This window comes from Bacillus rossius, chromosome 6 (assembly GCF_032445375.1).
Source record: "Bacillus rossius redtenbacheri isolate Brsri chromosome 6, Brsri_v3, whole genome shotgun sequence".
NCBI lineage: Eukaryota > Metazoa > Arthropoda > Insecta > Phasmatodea > Bacillidae > Bacillus > Bacillus rossius.
In genome coordinates this window covers 35,000,350-35,019,331 of record NC_086334.1, presented here as the reverse complement: position 1 = coordinate 35,019,331, position 18,982 = coordinate 35,000,350, and the positions used below count along the sequence as shown (strand labels likewise).

The window sequence follows — 18,982 nt, the reverse complement described above, 5'->3', positions numbered from 1 at the left end:
AGTAAAAAAACATTTAAAGTCTAAAAACTTACCTGCTCTTGCTGTTAGATAATGCTCCTAGTCACCCCTCTGAATAATCAAACTACCCTTCAGAAGGCTTGGAAAAAGATTTGGCCATCATTGAAACAAGAAGAACCTGAGACAGAAGCACAAGTTGAGACAGACAACACAGAAGTATTACAAAATTTACAAGTGTTTCAGCATGATCTCCAGATGAATGATGTAGAAGAGTGGTTTGTTGAAGCTGATGTTTCGGAAGACACCAATGAAGAACTAAATGACGACGAAATTATCGCTGTTGTGCAGAACAAAGCCGTGGAAGAAGATATCGACTCGGATGAAGACGAAACCACCGGTGACAACGTAGTGAGTCATTCTGCTGCTAAGGACGCCTTCGAAGTTGCGCTGAAATACATTGAGCAACATCCAAATGCAAACCCAATGGACGTATTGTGGGCAAAAAAGTGGAGGGACACTTCTGCAAAGTCAAGATTGACAAAATTAGAACAAAAGTCCATTAATGAATTCTTTAAATAAGGTATGCTTAGATTTTATTGATCTCATTTAATTTAAAAACAGTAAATGTTTCAAATATATACAGCAACATTTTTATAAGTACATACTTTACAATAAAGTTGTATTACAGTACGATATAGCTGTTTTTCTATCTGAGAAAGTCGTTTTTTTTTTGCTCCTCTCGATATCCGACCTTTTGGCCGTTCCAACCATGGCCTGGTCCCGTCATGGTCGGCTATGCGAGGTTCTACTGTACATGGGAAATGAAACGGATAAAATATAATTCCCATCATTCCCAATTATATTTATCTATTAATTATTACTTTTTTTGCAAGGACGAATATTTTTTTTTCCAAACCTTGGTTTTAAAACCTTTTTAAATAGTTTGTTTAATTTAATGCACTTTACAACAAGCTTCTCTGACTGTGTCAGCAACGAAACGTAAGTTCAAAACACGGTGTTAACAGCGTTTATAGCCAACATAAAAATGAAGCTAAAGGACTGAAATCATCTTTCATTAAAAATATATATAATATTTTTTAATTCGTTATATTGACCGTACTGCAATTTTCATAATTTATATGTATTTAATATTTACTTCAATACTCTATGTTAAGTACTGTCATCAAAAGTGCTGAAGAAATGCACCTTACATTACGACTGTACCATCAATTGAAGAGATAGCTTTGCCATGATGGTTTTAAAATAATAATTCTTAGTGAAATAGTGCACGATAAAAAGTGGCCAATTAACGTAACCAGCCGCAAGTTCATATTGCAGAATTTAAAATTGTTATAAGGAATATTCTTGGAAGAGATTGATAGAACTTGTAAGGCGTTTCACAGTTTCCTTGGGGAAATAGTAGGCCTACATCATATATCTTCCCCAAAAAAAGTTCCACTACTATTGGCATTTTGTAATCAGAAATCCAGCAATGTTTCAGTTTAAGAATTATCACCTCGAGTGGACCTTAAATCTCTGAATAAGCTTTGTATTGGCTGTACACTAGCAAAAAATTGGTTGTGCACCAATGCATAAAGGTGTATTCACAATTGAAAACAACAGAAACATAACACAAGGTTCATGTTTTCGAACCTACTGATTCACAACCATGCATAGTACGGTTATGTGCATTAGAGAGGTCGCTCGCACAGGAGAGAAAGTAACATACATTATTTTGATTATGGACGCATGGAGTAACAGCTAATGAGAGCAGAGCAGAGTACCCTCTGGGTGGCAGTTGGGAACAGTTAATATTTATCTATCATGTGTATAATGGCTAGAAATTGCCAAGATATTTAATTGCTTGGATAATTACTCCATAAAAATAAATAATGGAAAAATGTCTGCAAAAAGTGGATAACAATAAAAATTAATAAAAAATTATTAAAAAGTGTCAAAGTTGAATTTTTAAATAAAATTTATACATATCCTGTCACATAATAGATTAATTTAAGTATATATTAAAAACTGTGTTCACAAGCTGCCACAGAACAGTTACCAAATAATTAAAAACTAAAACTATCAATCGATTTTGGATGCATCGTGAAATTTCATTTGGTGAATTGAATACAAAGTGTTTCAATTGTGAACCGATTTCACACAGGTCGTGTTCATTTATTATGTTTTTTTTTGTGTAAACACTGAGCTCTTGGTATACATTTGGTAGGAGTAAATTTGTGAAAAAAGTAACGGAAGTTGATGAACAGAGATGTAACACAAAGATTGCGAACCCACGTATAGCAACATAAACTCGTACATGGTCACTTCCGTAAACATTAGAGTACATACCTTCTAAACGTATTGGTGTGCCAATTGAAACTTCATAATAGTGAAACTATCTCGGAATATACTTGGTATACTAAAATAGTCATAGAAAAAGTAATCTCAATTTGTAAAATACCTAAGAAAACTGGCAATACACTGATTAAAATGCATATTATCCTTTCATACTTTAACGAACTTTGAAGCACAGCAAAAGAACATGCGATTATTACCTCAATGAACGTGGTTCAAATCTCATCACTAGCATTTTTTTTCTTTCACTTTTTAAAATAAATTATAATATTAAGTATATAAGAGTGTTGAATAAGTTAAGGTTAGTTTTCTAGTGTTTATTTACAAACTGATTTCAGTCGTTTGTCAAATGTTTCAGTAATGCCATAGAAGTATGTATAACGTCTAGCGTGCGAGAAAAATTAACATTAACTGTTTAATGAATTCTAACACAATGGGCAATATTTTAATAAAATTCCTTGTCAAAACTCAGTTACAAAGACGGTACCTACTTAGATTTTTTTCAAGGTTTTTTTTTTGCCCCCGCTTTTATTGGAGCCGTTTCTTATAGCTTAACATTTCCGTTTGCAATATTCATCCCTATATGATTGAGCCCAGGGTGTTACCTGGGCCCAACTTAACTAGTTATAGTCTAAAACTTAAGTTAGGGGAGTTAGCCATGGCATCAGTTTCTGCCATGTCTGGCTAATCCAAAGAGAAAAAAAACCACATGGTGCATGCTATCCTTCCTGCGTACAGGCTTCGGCCCGGGACGCACCTAGTACACAGTGAGGTTAGGGAAAGGCAAGATCGGGGAGTGAGCGAACTGGCGGGGGAGGGCGTCGTGCTCGTACCCGGGCAGTCGTGGGCGTTGCAGACCCTCCTGCCCGGAGGCCTGGTGTCCTCGGGGCACCCGGAGGTCGGCTGGCGCTTGTCGTCCAAGCAGCGCACGTCCCTCCTCTGCACGCCGGCGCCGCAGTCCCTGGAACACTGCGCGGGCCCGCGGGCGCGCCGGTCAGCCCCCTCACGCGCTTACAACTAGGCGGGGCTCGTGACCCCGGGCATCACATTTGGGAGAAGGTGGCCGCTGTTAGCAGAGTAATTTTTACTATAGGCATTTACTTGAATATCGTAGAGCTAGAATACAAAAAAAAAAAAAAAAAGAGTGTAGCTCAGTACACAGCAATACAAACCTCGACTCGTAAGTATATCATAAGGGGTAAAGCGGCAGAGAGAGAGAGAGAGAGAGAGAGAGAGAGAGAGAGAAAGAGAGAAATAAGACATGAGTTAATAAAATTATTACTCCCTTAAAATAACTACCAAGGGTACCAAAAATTATTGATCAATCAATAATGATTAGTTTACAATAAGTATTACTCACTGTTGAAATACTCATTCCATAAAGAAAAATTGGGAGCGTTACTGTTTATTCAAATAATTTTGCCATTTGGAACACGCCAAATCTCTGAACGAAACATGAAATTCATAACAGTTAGCGCTATCTGTGCAGGAAATTCGATGTCTCAACAGCACTCTCTACACTGCTGGTTGAACCAGGAGGAACGCGAGTGCGCTGGTAGCAAATATAAAATTCAAGGCATTCACAACTGACTGTAAAGGATACCTATATCTATTTTTTGAAACAAGTGCATGCGCTCACTCTCTGTCTTATTCTTTCGATCATATATCTCCCTCGGATCTATTTTATTTGTGCGCGGGAGACGAATCATCGGACAGAGGAAAATGAAAACGAGCCCAACAACATATATAGCATAGTGTTCTCTTTATATATATTTTATTAATTACCTATTCTCTGACCTTTTTGCGTCAAAATTGTTTCACAACAATGGTTCACGAAAATGTTCCATTAAAATTCGGAATTGAAATTTTACTCTCATCGCGCCCAAAGAAGTTTCACATCAAAATCATTAGAGGTCAAATCAACTTAATCATTTGCATTGAAAGATACATGCATGCCTATCATCCATTATTTATAAAAAAATTGGCGTTTTTCGTGTTCAATCCAACTTGCAATGTAATAAAAACAAAACGACTCCAAATAAATATATTCATATACCATCCAAGTTGAATAACAAGTATTTGGAATAGTGGAATTAATATGTGGTAGCGGTATGAGGTGTTGTCGGGATAGCTAATGTTTCGATTGGTCTAATAAATAAAAGGGGGTGCCAAGATTTGTTATTGCCCCGGGTGAAAACTAGTCTAGTTACGTCCCTGCATCGACCACACACATAGTTCACTAAGTATAGAGTAACGGGCGCAACGCCGAGAAAAATTAAATTCCTATACAATCACGTCTGACATATCTGTGACAAAAATGCTTGGGCGAAACAAATTTTTCCAACTGGAAATGTTTCTTTAATGAAATGAGTTTAAAATTTAGTTTTTAAATGTTTTTTAAACTGGAACATTGGTAATATAATTTTAAGTACATATATATTTGACTAGAGGTTTTGCTAAATAAATTAATCTGCGAAGTTTGTGAAATGTTTTGAAAGTTGTCACATCGAAGTGTTCTTTCATGTAAAATGTTATCCTTTTTTTTTTTGTAACTCCACTATATAGCGCTGCAGCGCACCACCTTCTATACCGTTCAACTGATCGCCACAGTTAAATACATTTTTTTTTTAAACAGAAAATCATTGAGTGTGTGTAATTTCTCTACGTTCGCCACACTGTCATATAGTAAGGTTCGGCAACTTCCTATTATTCTCCTTGGTGAGACCCGAAAGAGAAAATATCTGTCTGATTACTGCAGCTGGCATTATATATGAATTAAAAAGTTATCCATGATATATATACATAGGTTGTTACACCTCTGGCCGCTAGGTATCGCCTGTGTCGCCGGCTCAGAGGTCGCCCGGGCGACGGGGGGGCTCACCGGCGTCCAGTCGCTGAAGAACCAGTCGGGCTCGCAGGCGGCCGACTGGCAGGCCTGCTGGCCGGCGGGCCGCAGCGCGACGGGGCAGTTCATCTCGAGGGCCACCCGGTGCTGGCCGCGGATGAAGGCCACGCACAGCACGTCCCTCGACTGCTGGCCCGGCCCGCAGCCCGGCGAGCACTGCGTGACACACACACACATACACCTATCCCCGCGCGTCCAAGACACTCTCAACTTCCTGGAACTCGCACTTCTTCAAACCACACTGGGACAAATTAACATTATTACACTTTCGGTGTGTAAATATCTTAGCTCTCGGTATGCGGCGTCCAGTACGAGTAATTTTCTCCGAACGGACAATCTATACTAATATTATAAAGCTGAAGAGTTTGTTTGTTTGTTTGTTTGAACGCGCTAATCTCAGGAACCACTGGTCCGATTTGAAAAATTATTTCAGTGTTGGATAGTACATTTATCGAGGAAGGCTATAAGCTATATTATATTATCAATAACATTAGGGATCCTTACTAAAAGTCCAATTTAGAATCAAATGCGTTGGAGGGGGTTAGATACAACATGCAGTACACGTACGAAGTGTGTGTTGACAATGCCGCAGGTGCTAGAAGTTTATTTCCTATTGCCTATTAACATTTTTGCCACGCACTAGATGTCTTATCATTCTTAATTTTCTCATACAAGTAAAAAACACCCGTGTGATATTAACAACGAAGCAATCAGTACCCTCATAAAAGTTCAATTAGTATTTAAATACTTTTTATCACTTTAAATCGCAAACCTAAACTATTGTTTTTTTCCTCTCTCTGTGTTTAATTTGTTTTTTATTGCCCTTTTTTTCAAGTATATATATTTTACAGACTTGAAACTTCATAGTAATGTTCCTTATGTAACGCAGGATGACATTTTCCGAAAATTAGATCCCATGGGTGGTTAAAACCAGGCAACAGTGGGTACTTTGTCTGCATGAGAACAGGATTTTGCATTGTTCATACCTTCTGCGTCTCCATGGCAACGGGCATCGCGCGGCAGTGGCGTACCCATAAGGAGGGGCATGTATAATGAGCGGCGCAAGAGTGATCTGCCTGTAGACTGCCGTAGCGAAGTACGGGTACATCAGTTGTACGGTGCGTGCACGAGTCGGGAAACCATCGGTGCTATTCATTTTCTCTCCGGTACATAATACAGCATTGTAATAGGGCCTAATTTTTCACTGAATTTTTTTATTTGCCATTACTGTAAATGGGAGATGTGGCTTAATTTTTTTCCATTAGTATAGCCGTGCGAAGCCGGGTCGGGCAGCTAGTAACTAATGTGCCAATTGATTTATCTGTAGTTTTTGGTTTAGTGATTTAAATTTTTGTTTGATGTTGTGTGCTATTTTATGATGTCATGTGGGTAGCCGTTTGCTAGAAGTTCATACTTAAGCGATTATGTTCATCAGCAATGGATTTTTTGTCAGAACAAAATAACTATAGTTCGGGTAATTAAAGTGTGTATTATGCCAGTTTTGGTGTTTTTCGGATGGTTTTAAATTGAAATGTAGGTATTGGCCTGTATGAGTTGGTATCCTGTTGCCAACTGTGGTGGATGGCGCGAACTAGGTCAAAAGCTGGGGTTTAGTATTTTTTTCACGTGGTTATTATTTTTTTCAGCTTTCATTGGAGCCGTTTGATTATAAAGTTTAAACTTTCGCTCCACAACTCGAATGATTCGATAGTCGACGTAGCTGCTCCGGCAGCGAATTCTAGCGGAAGTTGCGGAAACTACGAATGATTCGCGACGAGAAATGAAGTTACAAATGACGGTTTTCGTATATTTATCACGCTCGGCATTATTTTAAAGAATTCTGCGTTAAATTTTTGTGTCCTGGGTTTTTCGCGGTATATGTTTTATTTGCAACATTACCGACGCGACGTTAGTATGTTTACACATTATTGGCGAGTACTGAAAGTTTAGTTCACGTTTGTTTTTTCCTGACGGTGGAGCTTAGTTTTTTAATCCTGAATTCTGGTAGTTACGATACACAGCTTTTGAGCGTTTCCTATTACGTGCTATTGTGGTGTATGGTACCTTTTATTCACAGCGCTGTGATCCACATTGCGTGGGCAGCATTGCTAACTTGTCACCACCTCCAAGCCCACTGCTACAGTTTCATTCTGATTGATATTTGGTGTGGACTTGTACAGAGGAGTATGATGTGCCAAATCAGTAAGTCTGATGTTGAATGATTTGTTTACGAGATAATATTAACGTCGTCTGTTTGAATTACCGCCTCTGAAGACTATAGAAACATAGAAGCAGCAGTGGTTGGTATAACTATATAAAAAATAACGCCACCCCAACCATCAACAGCGTTCGCGCATACAAACGCTTGACTAAAAGAAGCCTAAGACCGGGTTTATAAACTACGCAAGAGACGCACAAAAAAAAAACCCAGACACCCAAGACGCAAACAGTTCAATGACGGTGTTTTTAAATACTCCAACACGCAAAAACTCAACGCAATTATTACCCAACTTTCAACTTCTTGCGTTTCCGGCTTCCATATTTGATCTTTAAAAAACACAGACATTATGTGCACAGAAGGCCACGATGTTGATATCATTACATAAATGACGTTTTCAGTCGTTAAACTTTCGCCAAATGAAAGAAAATAACAATTTTAAATACAATTATTGACAATTTAATTTTTTTTTTCATGATAAACATGAATTAACAAAGGAATTTCGGGTAATAAATTCATTTTCTACAGTTTTACAGTTTCAAAGTTGTATGGTTGGTGGCGTCCAGCAAGTTGCGTGGTTGCGTGTTGCGTTATTGCGTCGTCGCGGTCCTTGCGTCGTTTATTAAACCCGGCCTGAAGGCGGAGAAGCGTCGACGGCGGATACTGACCGTCCCCCAGGGCCCGACGAACCACTTGCCGCTGCACTGCTTGTCGCTGGAGCAGGCGCGGCTGTCGTCGGGCGTCGCGGCGACGTCGCAAGTCTCTCCCGAGCAGTGCACGCGCCTCGTCTGCACGCCGGTGCCGCACTCCTCCGAGCACTGGCGACAACACCGGCAACAACACCGGTCGACGAGAGTCTAGTGGCAGCAACGCTACTTCCTGCAACTGGCTGGTAATGCCGCGCCTTTCCGAAGTTGGCCGATCGGGAGCGCCTACCCCCTGGATGTTTTTTATTTTTACGCGCGCGTTTTTTCTCTCCAGTATAAAAAAAAGTGGATGGTTGGTTATATTAGGTAAGTATAGCTACATTAAAAATACTGTAAAATCATTTTATGTTTGCTTAGCAAATAACTTTTTAATATGTAGCTATCCAGCGCTAGGAAACCGTTTACATTATTTCAAAGTATCTTTAATGTAGCTATCATAACCAAATCAACCGTCCACAATGTTTTAAAGTATTTATAATGTAGCTAGCCTAACCTAATTGACCATTAGTTATCATGTCCTTACCTGAAAATTACAAGTTTCGTAAAATTTCAAGGGAATATGGGGCGTCCCGAGAATATTTTTGGAAGACAAAGACTTCCTAGATTTTATACGGTATAAAAAATATACAAATCCATGAAGTGCGTTTCATGAATTAGGTATTTTCCTCTAAAAATAATTACAAATAAATACCGTTGCCTTGTTTATGGTATTTCCTTTTAACACTAACTCCATAATTATTTATTTACAATGAAAAAAAAAAAAAACCGAAGATGCACGATCGGACGTTTTGCTCTCTCGTCAGTGAAAAGTTGCGGGATCGCGCCGCCGGCCCCGGAACGAGCGTAGCGGTGCGGCATTTGCAGCCAGTTGCATGAAGTAGCGTTGCTGCCGCTAGACTATTGTCACCGGTCACTGGCGATCACAGCAACAACAACAAGCTAGACCCTAGCATTCGCCTCCAAGCGCCCCGTTCCACAGCGGCACAGAGCACGGATCTCCCGGAACATTTCACTATCGCGTCTCCGCTGCTTCCACAATGCACGGAAACTTAACAAATTTGCAACTAATGAAAACGCTATTCAGGGTTACCAAATACTAAATTTAATAAAAAATAATAATATTATGCTTCAAAATCAAAGCACGGGCAGAATTTACATAAACGACAAAGTAATAATAGAACAATTAATATTTTTTGTACTCCGAACAAATTTAAACGTATTTAGAACAAAATAAATGGCTACCACCGAAAGGAGCAGTGTCAATAGAAGAGCTCAGCACTGCCGAGCTTAACCCGTGCGGGTCCGTCTCCGTCTGCGTGCCGTTGTGGGAACTCTGTTCCGCGAGATACGTCTCCGTTAACGTGATCCGTCTCCGTTTTGGTGTCATTGAAGAACGGGCCTGAATGCAGACATCAAGACGCTAGCACGCATCAGCCAACCAACTGACGCCCCGATATCTACCCTATTAGAAACAGAGCCAAGCAGAATTCGACAGCAACTTTACTTCTAAAACTCGACCGACAGCCAATATTAATCTTAACATCGAAGACCGTTCCCATTTAGGTGTCTAATTTGCATTTAATTTTTTTTATCCTGAGTTGGAAGCTAACCAGACATTTGACTGAGCAATTACCCCTTTACAGCTGCAGTTCCGCTGGCGTCTCTCTTTAGTACAGGCAGAAAATAATTATTGAAACACTGGGGTAACCCCTTACATGCTGGCTGAGCTGGAAGAAGGGTGTGGATTGATAATTGCGATGTTGTCGGTGTTGGACCTGCTAGATAAGCAGGGGGAAAAGGACACAACCATCATAGGTATCCAAATATATCACCTAGGCAGGAGGTAAAGAGTCCAATGGACCAGGTACTCCAAAGCAAACTGCCAAAAGGGTCTCTTGGAAGGCACTCAAGCAAACAAGCCGCACCTGCTGGCTCCACTCGGTGAAGAGCCACGGGGAGTGCTTGGACGCCTCGCCGCAGCCGCCCTGGTTGCACGCCTCCTCGGCGGCCGGGCGGTCAGTCTGCGCGCAGTCGTCGCGCGGCGCGCCGTCCGCGTCTGCGCACTGCACGGCGCGCGTCCTCACGCCCTTGCCGCACGTCGCCGAGCACTGCCGGGCACACGTCACTCCGCGTCACGCCGCGTCACACTTGTACTTATCTAGGCGCGTTACGAAACAACAAAAAAAAATAATAATGATGAGGGAGAATTTTTGTCGATGCGCGCGCACAGTACAACGAAATTTTCACAGGATGAAAAAAAAGGGCACATAAAAATAAATAAATATATATATATATATGCTTTTAAATCATACATTTCAAATGACTTAAAAACATTTATTTATTTTGAATATTTGTGATAGGAAATGTATTTAAAAATGTTTGAAATTTATTGATATAAGTCAGGTTATGTTACCGTATGTATAATTTATTTGCGTTATGTATTACTAATTTTTTTTTAAATAATTAAAATTAATAAATTAGAATACAAATTCTGCATGTTTATTTATTTTCAATATTAATTTAATTTTATCGTGATTATGTTACTTAAATAATTTATTTCATATACGAGTTTATATAAATATCAAATACTTAGTACCTATTTATTTATCTAATTTGTTTCAATTTGATTTGAATTTATACTTTACCAAAATTTTAAATACCACACCAGTTCTTGTACTATATTTCTATTCATCATTTGCATTCAAACTTTAAAAAAAAAATAGTTCTTTATTTCGCCAAGTAAGTATCAATTATAACGCACGTACATAAGTACGTGCACCCATATTTTTTTTTGTAAATGACATATATTTATATAGATGTTAAACTTACCATATTTGTGAATTTTTAAATTTACATGCAAATAACTGCATCACTAAAAAATAGTTTTCGCAGTAATACTGGGATCGGATTCTTACCGAGCCATCTATGCACTGTGTTGTCCCAGTACCTCCAATAGTTTCCTGAAGAGCTTTCCAGTATTAATTGCGCAATCAATAAGCATATTAAAAACAAAATAAAGTCAAAATATTGAAAATTAAGTTATTTTATTAATCGTTTGACAAAAATTATGTTTGAATGAAACATCAATTACGATATAAAATTATGTAACAATTTTTTTTGAGAAAAACTTGGGATTATCTCGGAAAAATGTATTTCTTTATCATGATCAGGAAAGGGAAGGAAGGCACCAAGTGAGCTAAAGCACTGTACCTTTGAATATATATACTGTATAGAAGTCGCGAGTGGATAGGATTTACTCTACGTTTTTCAGAAGCGTATGGTGAGCAGCTTGGGAACTTCACCGCTGCAGTGCGCTGCCGTTAACGCCCTGTATCGTCTTAGTTGTTATTTACACGTTAGAGCGCAGCACTGTCGCCCGCTGTCATTCCCCCGCACCCCCACCTATCATTCACTTCAGCTCAAGGTCGTTCAATGGGAGGGGGAAGGGGTGTTTGAAGTGTTCAACACTTGTCCGCTAGGGACCACCACAAGTCGATGCCCTAGAGATGGTGGCGATTGCGGCGGTGAATTAACCAACTACCTCAAAACCGTATTAGAAATTTTAACCTGGGATGGCGACTTCTATACAGTATATATATTCAAAGACTGTACGTCGTGCTCGGTCGTGAGGGGAGGGGCGGGGCGAGGCTAACCTGTCCCCAGTCGCCGACACGCCAGCCGCCGCCGCCGCCGCCGCCGAGGGGCTGCTGCGGGGAGCCCGGGCAGGCAGGGCGGTGGCAGGGCTGGGTGCGCGCGTGCTGCGGGGGCCGCAGGCAGGCGCCGTCAGCCACCTTCATGGTGAGGCTGGCCGTGATCTCCTGCTTGCACGCCAGCTCGCGGCTCTGCACGCCGTCGCCGCACGTGGCCGAGCACTCGCCCCAGTCGGCGGCCACCCACCTGACACCACCACACACACCACCATACTCCACCACACGCCGCCACACGCCGCCACACGCCACCCCGCTGCAGTTCGAGTGCCGACAACACAGCACGATTCGAAATGCCTCCGAGTCATAACGGCAGAACTCAAACTAGCCAGAAATAAAATTCACGAAATTAAAAAAAAAATTAGAATATTTAATTTCGTACGATTCAAAATGGCGCGAAATATAAATAAATGTCAGAACTCAAATTAGTATACGTTAAAATGAAACAAAAATTTAAAACGGTAGAGTCTGAAATGATGGACATACATTAGCGAAGTTAAAAAATAGCATATTTTAATGTGTAGTTAAAATGGAATTTCTCAATGACATAAAAATAAATTGCAGATTTAAACATGGCGGGAATATAAATGGCAGAATTCAAAATAGTGGAAAACAAGATGGTGGATTTTAAAAATGCCATAACTTAAACTGGTGAAAAAAAAAAATTCTCTGAATTCAAAATGATGGATTTCAAAATGGCTAACTTCATTTAAGTTGTGAATTTTAAAATGGCAAAAATAAAAAATGTGGATCGCAAAATGGAGGAACTCAAGGTGGCGGTCGCGTTCAAGGTCATGCGAAATGGTTGCCATGACAACACCGAAATTTTAAATAGGGAAACCTACAGTTCACAGGGATGAGACACACACACACGAACAGTTCCAATTTCCTCCGAAGATTTGCGAATCGTGAGGCAGAATGCTCCGCACTATTAGTCCACCCGCCTCACAGCGGCGTCGTGAGGGGGAGGGAAACCCAGGCGCGGGCCCTGTTATTTCTATTCACTGGCGGCTAACTTCTTTCAAGAAGGCATCGAGAAGCTTAAGTCACGATATGACAAATGCCTCGATCGTTTTGTCGATCACGTAGAAAAAATAAGTGAGACCCTGCTGTACTTTTGGTCACGTAAATTTCTATTTTTTATAGCTCATCGGATGTAGCAAAAAAAAAAAAAAAAAAAGAAGCCCTCGTGTATGCGGTTTATTTCAACGTTGGATACATTCCTAAGGAAAATCTCGGCGGCCGGGAGAGCACGCGACGTGAAAAATTCCACACATTTTTACTGCCGACGCTGCACCGAAGCATAGTGTTTTTTTTTTAAACCCGTTTTATTACTTTCTGTTTTGTTAATATCACGCGTTTCGTCGGGAAGTTATGCGGCTGTAACTTCCACGTTTTATAGTTAGCCACGGGACTGAGAGAGTTTTCAGCGACGCGCGCACCGAGGAGGAAGGTGCTTGTAACTCAGAGCTCCTCTCGCTGGGAGCGTGGATGGGTAGTTTGTTCAAGAAGGCAAGAGGGATGGTAGGGGGGGGGGGGTTACTCCGCCCCTGAGGCGCGGGCGGGTCAACGAGGCGCGACGGAGCTCTCTCGCTTTTGTTTCGCAACAATGGCGTCGCCCGTGGGCCGGGCCAGACACTGCGGAACGAAGTCGGAAAAGAAGTGACGGCAAGGAAAAAAGAGAAGAGCGTGGAAGGATTGCGGAAGGGAGGCTTCGTTCTATCCCCTTCTACTATTTCGTTTTACAAACGAGTAACGAAACCTTGTTACAAAAACATCTTTTTTTTTTTTTTTTTACCTTTAGCTGTTCTTAAATTTAAAGTTTTTTTTCCCTTGGTGGGTAAACATCTTAGCTCTCGTTATGCGGCATTTGGTAGGAGTAATTTCGTGAACGGAACTGAAGCCGATTGGAACGGAAATGTGTAAACACGTTGATGCCATCTGTGGAAGTCTCAGAAATCTATTAAAGATGGCGGACCCGCGTAATTCATTCGTATATATTAACTTTCGCATGTGTCGGGAATGTACAAAGCGTATTAGTGTGCAAAACTAAACTTTATACCAGTATAACTATCATTTAATACTTGACGTTATAAATTGTAGTCATAAAAATAAATTACTAACTTAGAATTAAACATTACAATTTTGACAATCCATAGATAAAATTTAAATGTAGAGATAGTGGAGCTTTCGTCATAACGTAGAGACACAGCAATTTGTTAGCCTGCATATATTTGACGCCATGTTGAAAAATAATAATTTCTCTATGAAATTTTTATTGTTAAATCTTAAATGTTGAATTATTTAAAACAATTTTTTATAAGTTCAACCGTTGCTGCAAGGTTTTGAAAACAAAAAACAAAGGTAGTAACTAAAAAAATTATATTTTTCGTACCATGTACACTATTAAATTCGTTCTAATTTATTGTAAAACCTTTAATTATTATCTAAAACTTTTATCTGGAATATTTGTTTTCATACAACCTAAATTGACTGCAAGGGGTGGAATATACGGCGGTTGAATGACAAAAAAAGCAGAACTACCTATTAGGTACACTATCAAATCCGTTCAAAATGTTTGAAAATATAATATTTTTTTACTAATCACTTTTGTCTATAACAAATTTTGGTAAAACAAACCTTTGTTGTAATGGGTTGGAAGAACCTGGGGGTTGGAAAAAGAAAATAAATAAAACTTCCCTACCATGTACGTATGCACAGTACGAATCCATTCTTATTTATTTTAAATCATCTTAATATTATTTTACACCATGGTGAAAAACAATTATTAGTGCAAGAGACGAAAAATAGTGTTTAAAGGTTAAAACAAATAATCAACTTATTTCCCATATAATATGAAATTATTCCTTAAGTTATTCAATAGTGGAGACATAAAGCAAAATAGTTGTAATATTTTCGCTGCATGGAAATGAGCAAAGATTTAATAAATCATTTTGTAATATTGGAGAACATAAATATGTTATATACAATAAGTTCTTAAAATGTTCCAGAAGTTTATAGAAGTTTCCAAAATATTTCCAGAAGAATTAAGTACTTCTAAATCTATCTTCGTCTTGTAGGCTGTGCCGAAAGGGATTTTTTTATAACTAGCTTTGGGACTGTACAGGTTAAAGGGAAGAAATATAAACATAAAGACACTATATTGGATACATATCCATTTTAGGTTATATTAATAAAAATTTTAATTTATTTAAATATTTATATTACTATATTATTATTATAATTTATATATTATTTGTAAAGCATGAAGTTTTTAGTAATTGGCTGTATATATTTTGGCTTGAGGATTTATTTGCTTTGATAGTAGAAGGGAATTATTTCCCAGATGAAAATTTTCACTGGCAACAAAACAAATAGTTTCAAAAAAATGTTTAGAGTCTATTATCTGCCATAAAGAAAACAATATTACAGAGATAAATGACAAATAAAAGAACATGACTTAGAAACGGTTGAAATCAAGATGGCGTCTTTTCGAGTTCTAGCCCTGCTCTTTAGGTTGATCAAGGAAGTTACGTAAACGGCCATCCAAAGAACTCACCCACTGAGTTCACAATATACACACAAGTAGGTAACAGACATGTAAAAAATTAATAAAAAACACGATACTGTTCACATTCATACGTAGCATGCATGCGTACGGGAAAAAAAGCTAAACTCGTAATTTTTAACCTGCGTACATGCAAATTACTTCACATTTACTTCCTCCACTAATTGAGAAAGTAAATGCAAGATAGGTACAATTCACGCATTGCATTTTGCATTTTATGTAACGACTCATATTTGTTCAACAGATATTTACTAAACACTGTACAATAGCGGAACGTTTTCAATTTCAAGCCACAATATACATATTATAAGGCAAATGACTGCAGTGCACACAATTACTGAAAACTTATTTACTTTTATACGGTTTTGCAAACAGTCACACAACCAGGAATATTTTTTGATGGTATCTAAGTCTTGTGAATGAAATTTCTTGAAATTTTCAAACGCAAAATTTATAATTCTACAAAAAATAATATTTTTTTGCAGTGAAATCCACAAAAAAAAATAGTTTTTTTTATAGACTCTTACTTTATTCAAACTGGCAAAGTGGCTATAGTTTTAGTGAGAAACGTACAGTTACTTAGATGTTGCTGAAGGTATGAACACTGTAGGTACAAACAGCACGAGGGCTACAGGAGAGGTCGCGCCTGGAAGCATATGCTCCCCGCAGCGCGCGCGCGACACGGGTGCGGGAGCGGTTGCATGCCACCCGGGCGCAAGCGCGCGGCCGCAGGGGGCCGGCAGGCAGGTAGGTACTCACTCAGCGGGGCAGGGCTTGGTGTTGCAGCGCATCAGCTGCGGGCGCGGCTTCTCCGAGTGGCTGCAGCGCTTGTCGGGCACGGCGACCTGCGTGGACTCGCGCACGCACACCGTCATGCTCGCCGACATGCCTGTCGACACACGCGCCGGTGACAGACCTCCCCCTTACCCGGTCCGCTCCACGACACCGGGAGGGTCCATACATAGAGACCAGAAAAAAAAATTGCAGATTCATTTCAAGAATGCTTGAATTTTCAAATAAATATACATTTGAGCTGCTTTCGTTATTGGCTCACTGTTTATCTGGAAGGCTCTGGACCAATGAGTAAAGACCTGCAAAATTCGCGGTTTCGATGGCCTTCAGGATAGACTGCACATACCCCTGTACACTCGGGCAAATAACGCAAGTTCATTGGCTGCCGACTTGTAAGTTGTCTCAACTGGTTTGTCTGTGATTCGATCCTTCTTTGGTTGAGGGTTTATAACTGGTTGAGATTCGTCCAGATGAACAGTAAGCCAATAGCAAAATTATCTAATAGGTATATGTGTTTGAATTCTAGCCTATCACCGAATGAATCCGCGAATTTTGCAGGTCTCTACCAATGAGACACCCTCAACCAAAGAAGTGTCGAATCACAGACAAACCAGTTGAGACGACTCAAAAGTCAGCAGCCAATGAACTGGTGTTATTTGCTCGAGTATACAGAGGACTGTGTAGTATATCCTGAAGGTCTTCGGAACAGCGAATTTTTCCAGCCTCTACTTTCTTTATGGCACCCGTTGAAAAATGATGAATACAAAAAAAGCACTCTAATTTATTAATGAAGGCATGCTCCACTCTTGTAGCTGTATTTCCAATGTTACTCAAACGTTACAATTCCATTTTATTTTATTTTATACGCATCTCTATGGAGTAAGCTAATATTTGTGTTTCATGACATGCCTGTCTCCAAGGTACACATATCGCTTTGGCGTTGAGTCAGTGATGCGAGTAACTACATATAGGATACGCGTGTACGTATACTGGATGTCTCAGTTCCTCATGTCTGGAACTCAAAAACTACAAAACTGCCTATAAATAAAAATAAGTTTTTAAAGACTCTCAATATTACAAAAAAAAAAAACCTCACGATAAATATACTCGTTCAAATGGTATCATTGGAATTTTTAGTCTAGCTTAATCAGAGGTAATAAAAAATGGCAAAACACAAAATGTTAAACATCTCCTGAACAAAGTATATTTCTAAACGTTACTGAAAAATTATTTGTTGATTTTTAACAGTAAGATTGAGACAACCGATATAAAATATATATGAATGTCTAAATATAGGCACACCCAACCAACTTAATTTAATGTATGTGTGTATGTGTGGTAAAAATATTAACTTAAAAACAAATTACACAGAAATTTTTTTACAGATAAACATAACATACCGGGAAATGAAGTTTAATATCGGGAATATTCATAAAAAATGGCCCACAGAAATACACTGATTTTTTTATTCGAAAAAAACATTTTTAGATGATGTAGTAAAAAAACTACTTTTTTCTAGGAAGATTAGGCATGGATAATAGAAATAGAATAGGAATATAAAAAAAGCCGAGGGGAGAGGAATAACGGAGAGAGTGAACAGGGACTTTTGGAGGGTACATCTCTGATAGTGATCTAACCACCGACAAAATTAAGCTTTTCATGATTTATTTCCGACGTTAGTTCACTTGCCCTCTTTATTTCCCAGGTTACGCTAAACTTTATTTATAATGGACTAACTCCTGCATGAGCACCCCTGTATCAGAAATAGAAAAAGGGTGGATCAGCTCCTGTTAGGAGCTCTCTTGGTGACCTCTGTCTACGCACAAGTACTAAAGTTAATTGTGATCCCGTTAATTGTGATCTGTAAAACTCCCTTAAAATTCTGTTGCACTCCCTTGAATTCTGTTACAGTCCCTTAAATTCTGTTACACTCCCTTAAATTATGTTACACTCCCTTAAATTATGTTACACTCCCTTAAATTCTGTTACACTCCCTTAAATTTTGTTACACTCCCTTAAATTCTGTTACACTCCCTTAAATTCTGTTACACTCCCTTAAATTATGTTACACTCCCTTAAATTATGTTACACTCCCTTAAATTATGTTACACTCCCTTAAATTCTGTTACACTCCCTTAAATTCTGTTACACTCCCTTATATTCTGTTGCAATCCCTTAAATTCGGTTGCAATCCCTTAAATTCTGTTGCTGCCGCTTAAATTATGTTACACTCCCTTAAATTATGTTACACTCCCTTAAATTATGTTACACTCCCTTAAATTATGTTACACTCCCTTAAATTCTGTTACACTCCCTTAAATTCTGTTACACTCCCTTATATTCTGTTGCAATCCCTTAAATTCTGTTGCTGCCGCTTAAATTATGTTACACTCCCTTAAATTATGTTACACTCCCTTAAATTATGTTACACTCCCTTAAATTATGTTACACTCCCTTAAATTCTGTTACACTCCCTTATATTCTGTTGCAATCCCTTAAATTCTGTTGCTGCCGCTTAAATTATGTTACACTCCCTTAAATTATGTTACACTCCCTTAAATTATGTTACACTCCCTTAAATTCTGTTACACTCCCTTAAATTCTGTTACACTCCCTTATATTCTGTTGCAATCCCTTAAATTCGGTTGCAATCCCTTAAATTCTGTTGCTGCCGCTTAAATTCTGTTTCCCTCCTCTTATATTCTGCTGCTGCATCTTGAATCGTGCGGCCGAGCAGACACGCGCGCGGACCGGCCCTCGAGGCAGAGAGAG

At 39.1% G+C, this 18,982-nt stretch overlaps 1 protein-coding gene across 2 annotated transcripts in view; it reads right to left on the bottom strand.

The window, feature by feature from the left end:
- Nucleotides 1–18,982, bottom strand: part of LOC134533022 (ADAMTS-like protein 4) — a 359,582-nt gene that overhangs the window by 6,464 nt on the left and 334,136 nt on the right. For both annotated transcript variants that reach the window (XM_063370161.1, XM_063370162.1), the window contains 6 exons: nucleotides 16,178–16,307; nucleotides 11,797–12,040; nucleotides 10,069–10,251; nucleotides 8,105–8,254; nucleotides 5,195–5,374; nucleotides 3,147–3,282 (listed from right to left, as the gene is read on the bottom strand). In XM_063370161.1, coding sequence (XP_063226231.1) covers nucleotides 3,147–3,282; nucleotides 5,195–5,374; nucleotides 8,105–8,254; nucleotides 10,069–10,251; nucleotides 11,797–12,040; nucleotides 16,178–16,307 — 1,023 coding nt within the window. The remainder of the gene's footprint in view (nucleotides 1–3,146; nucleotides 3,283–5,194; nucleotides 5,375–8,104; nucleotides 8,255–10,068; nucleotides 10,252–11,796; nucleotides 12,041–16,177; nucleotides 16,308–18,982) is intronic.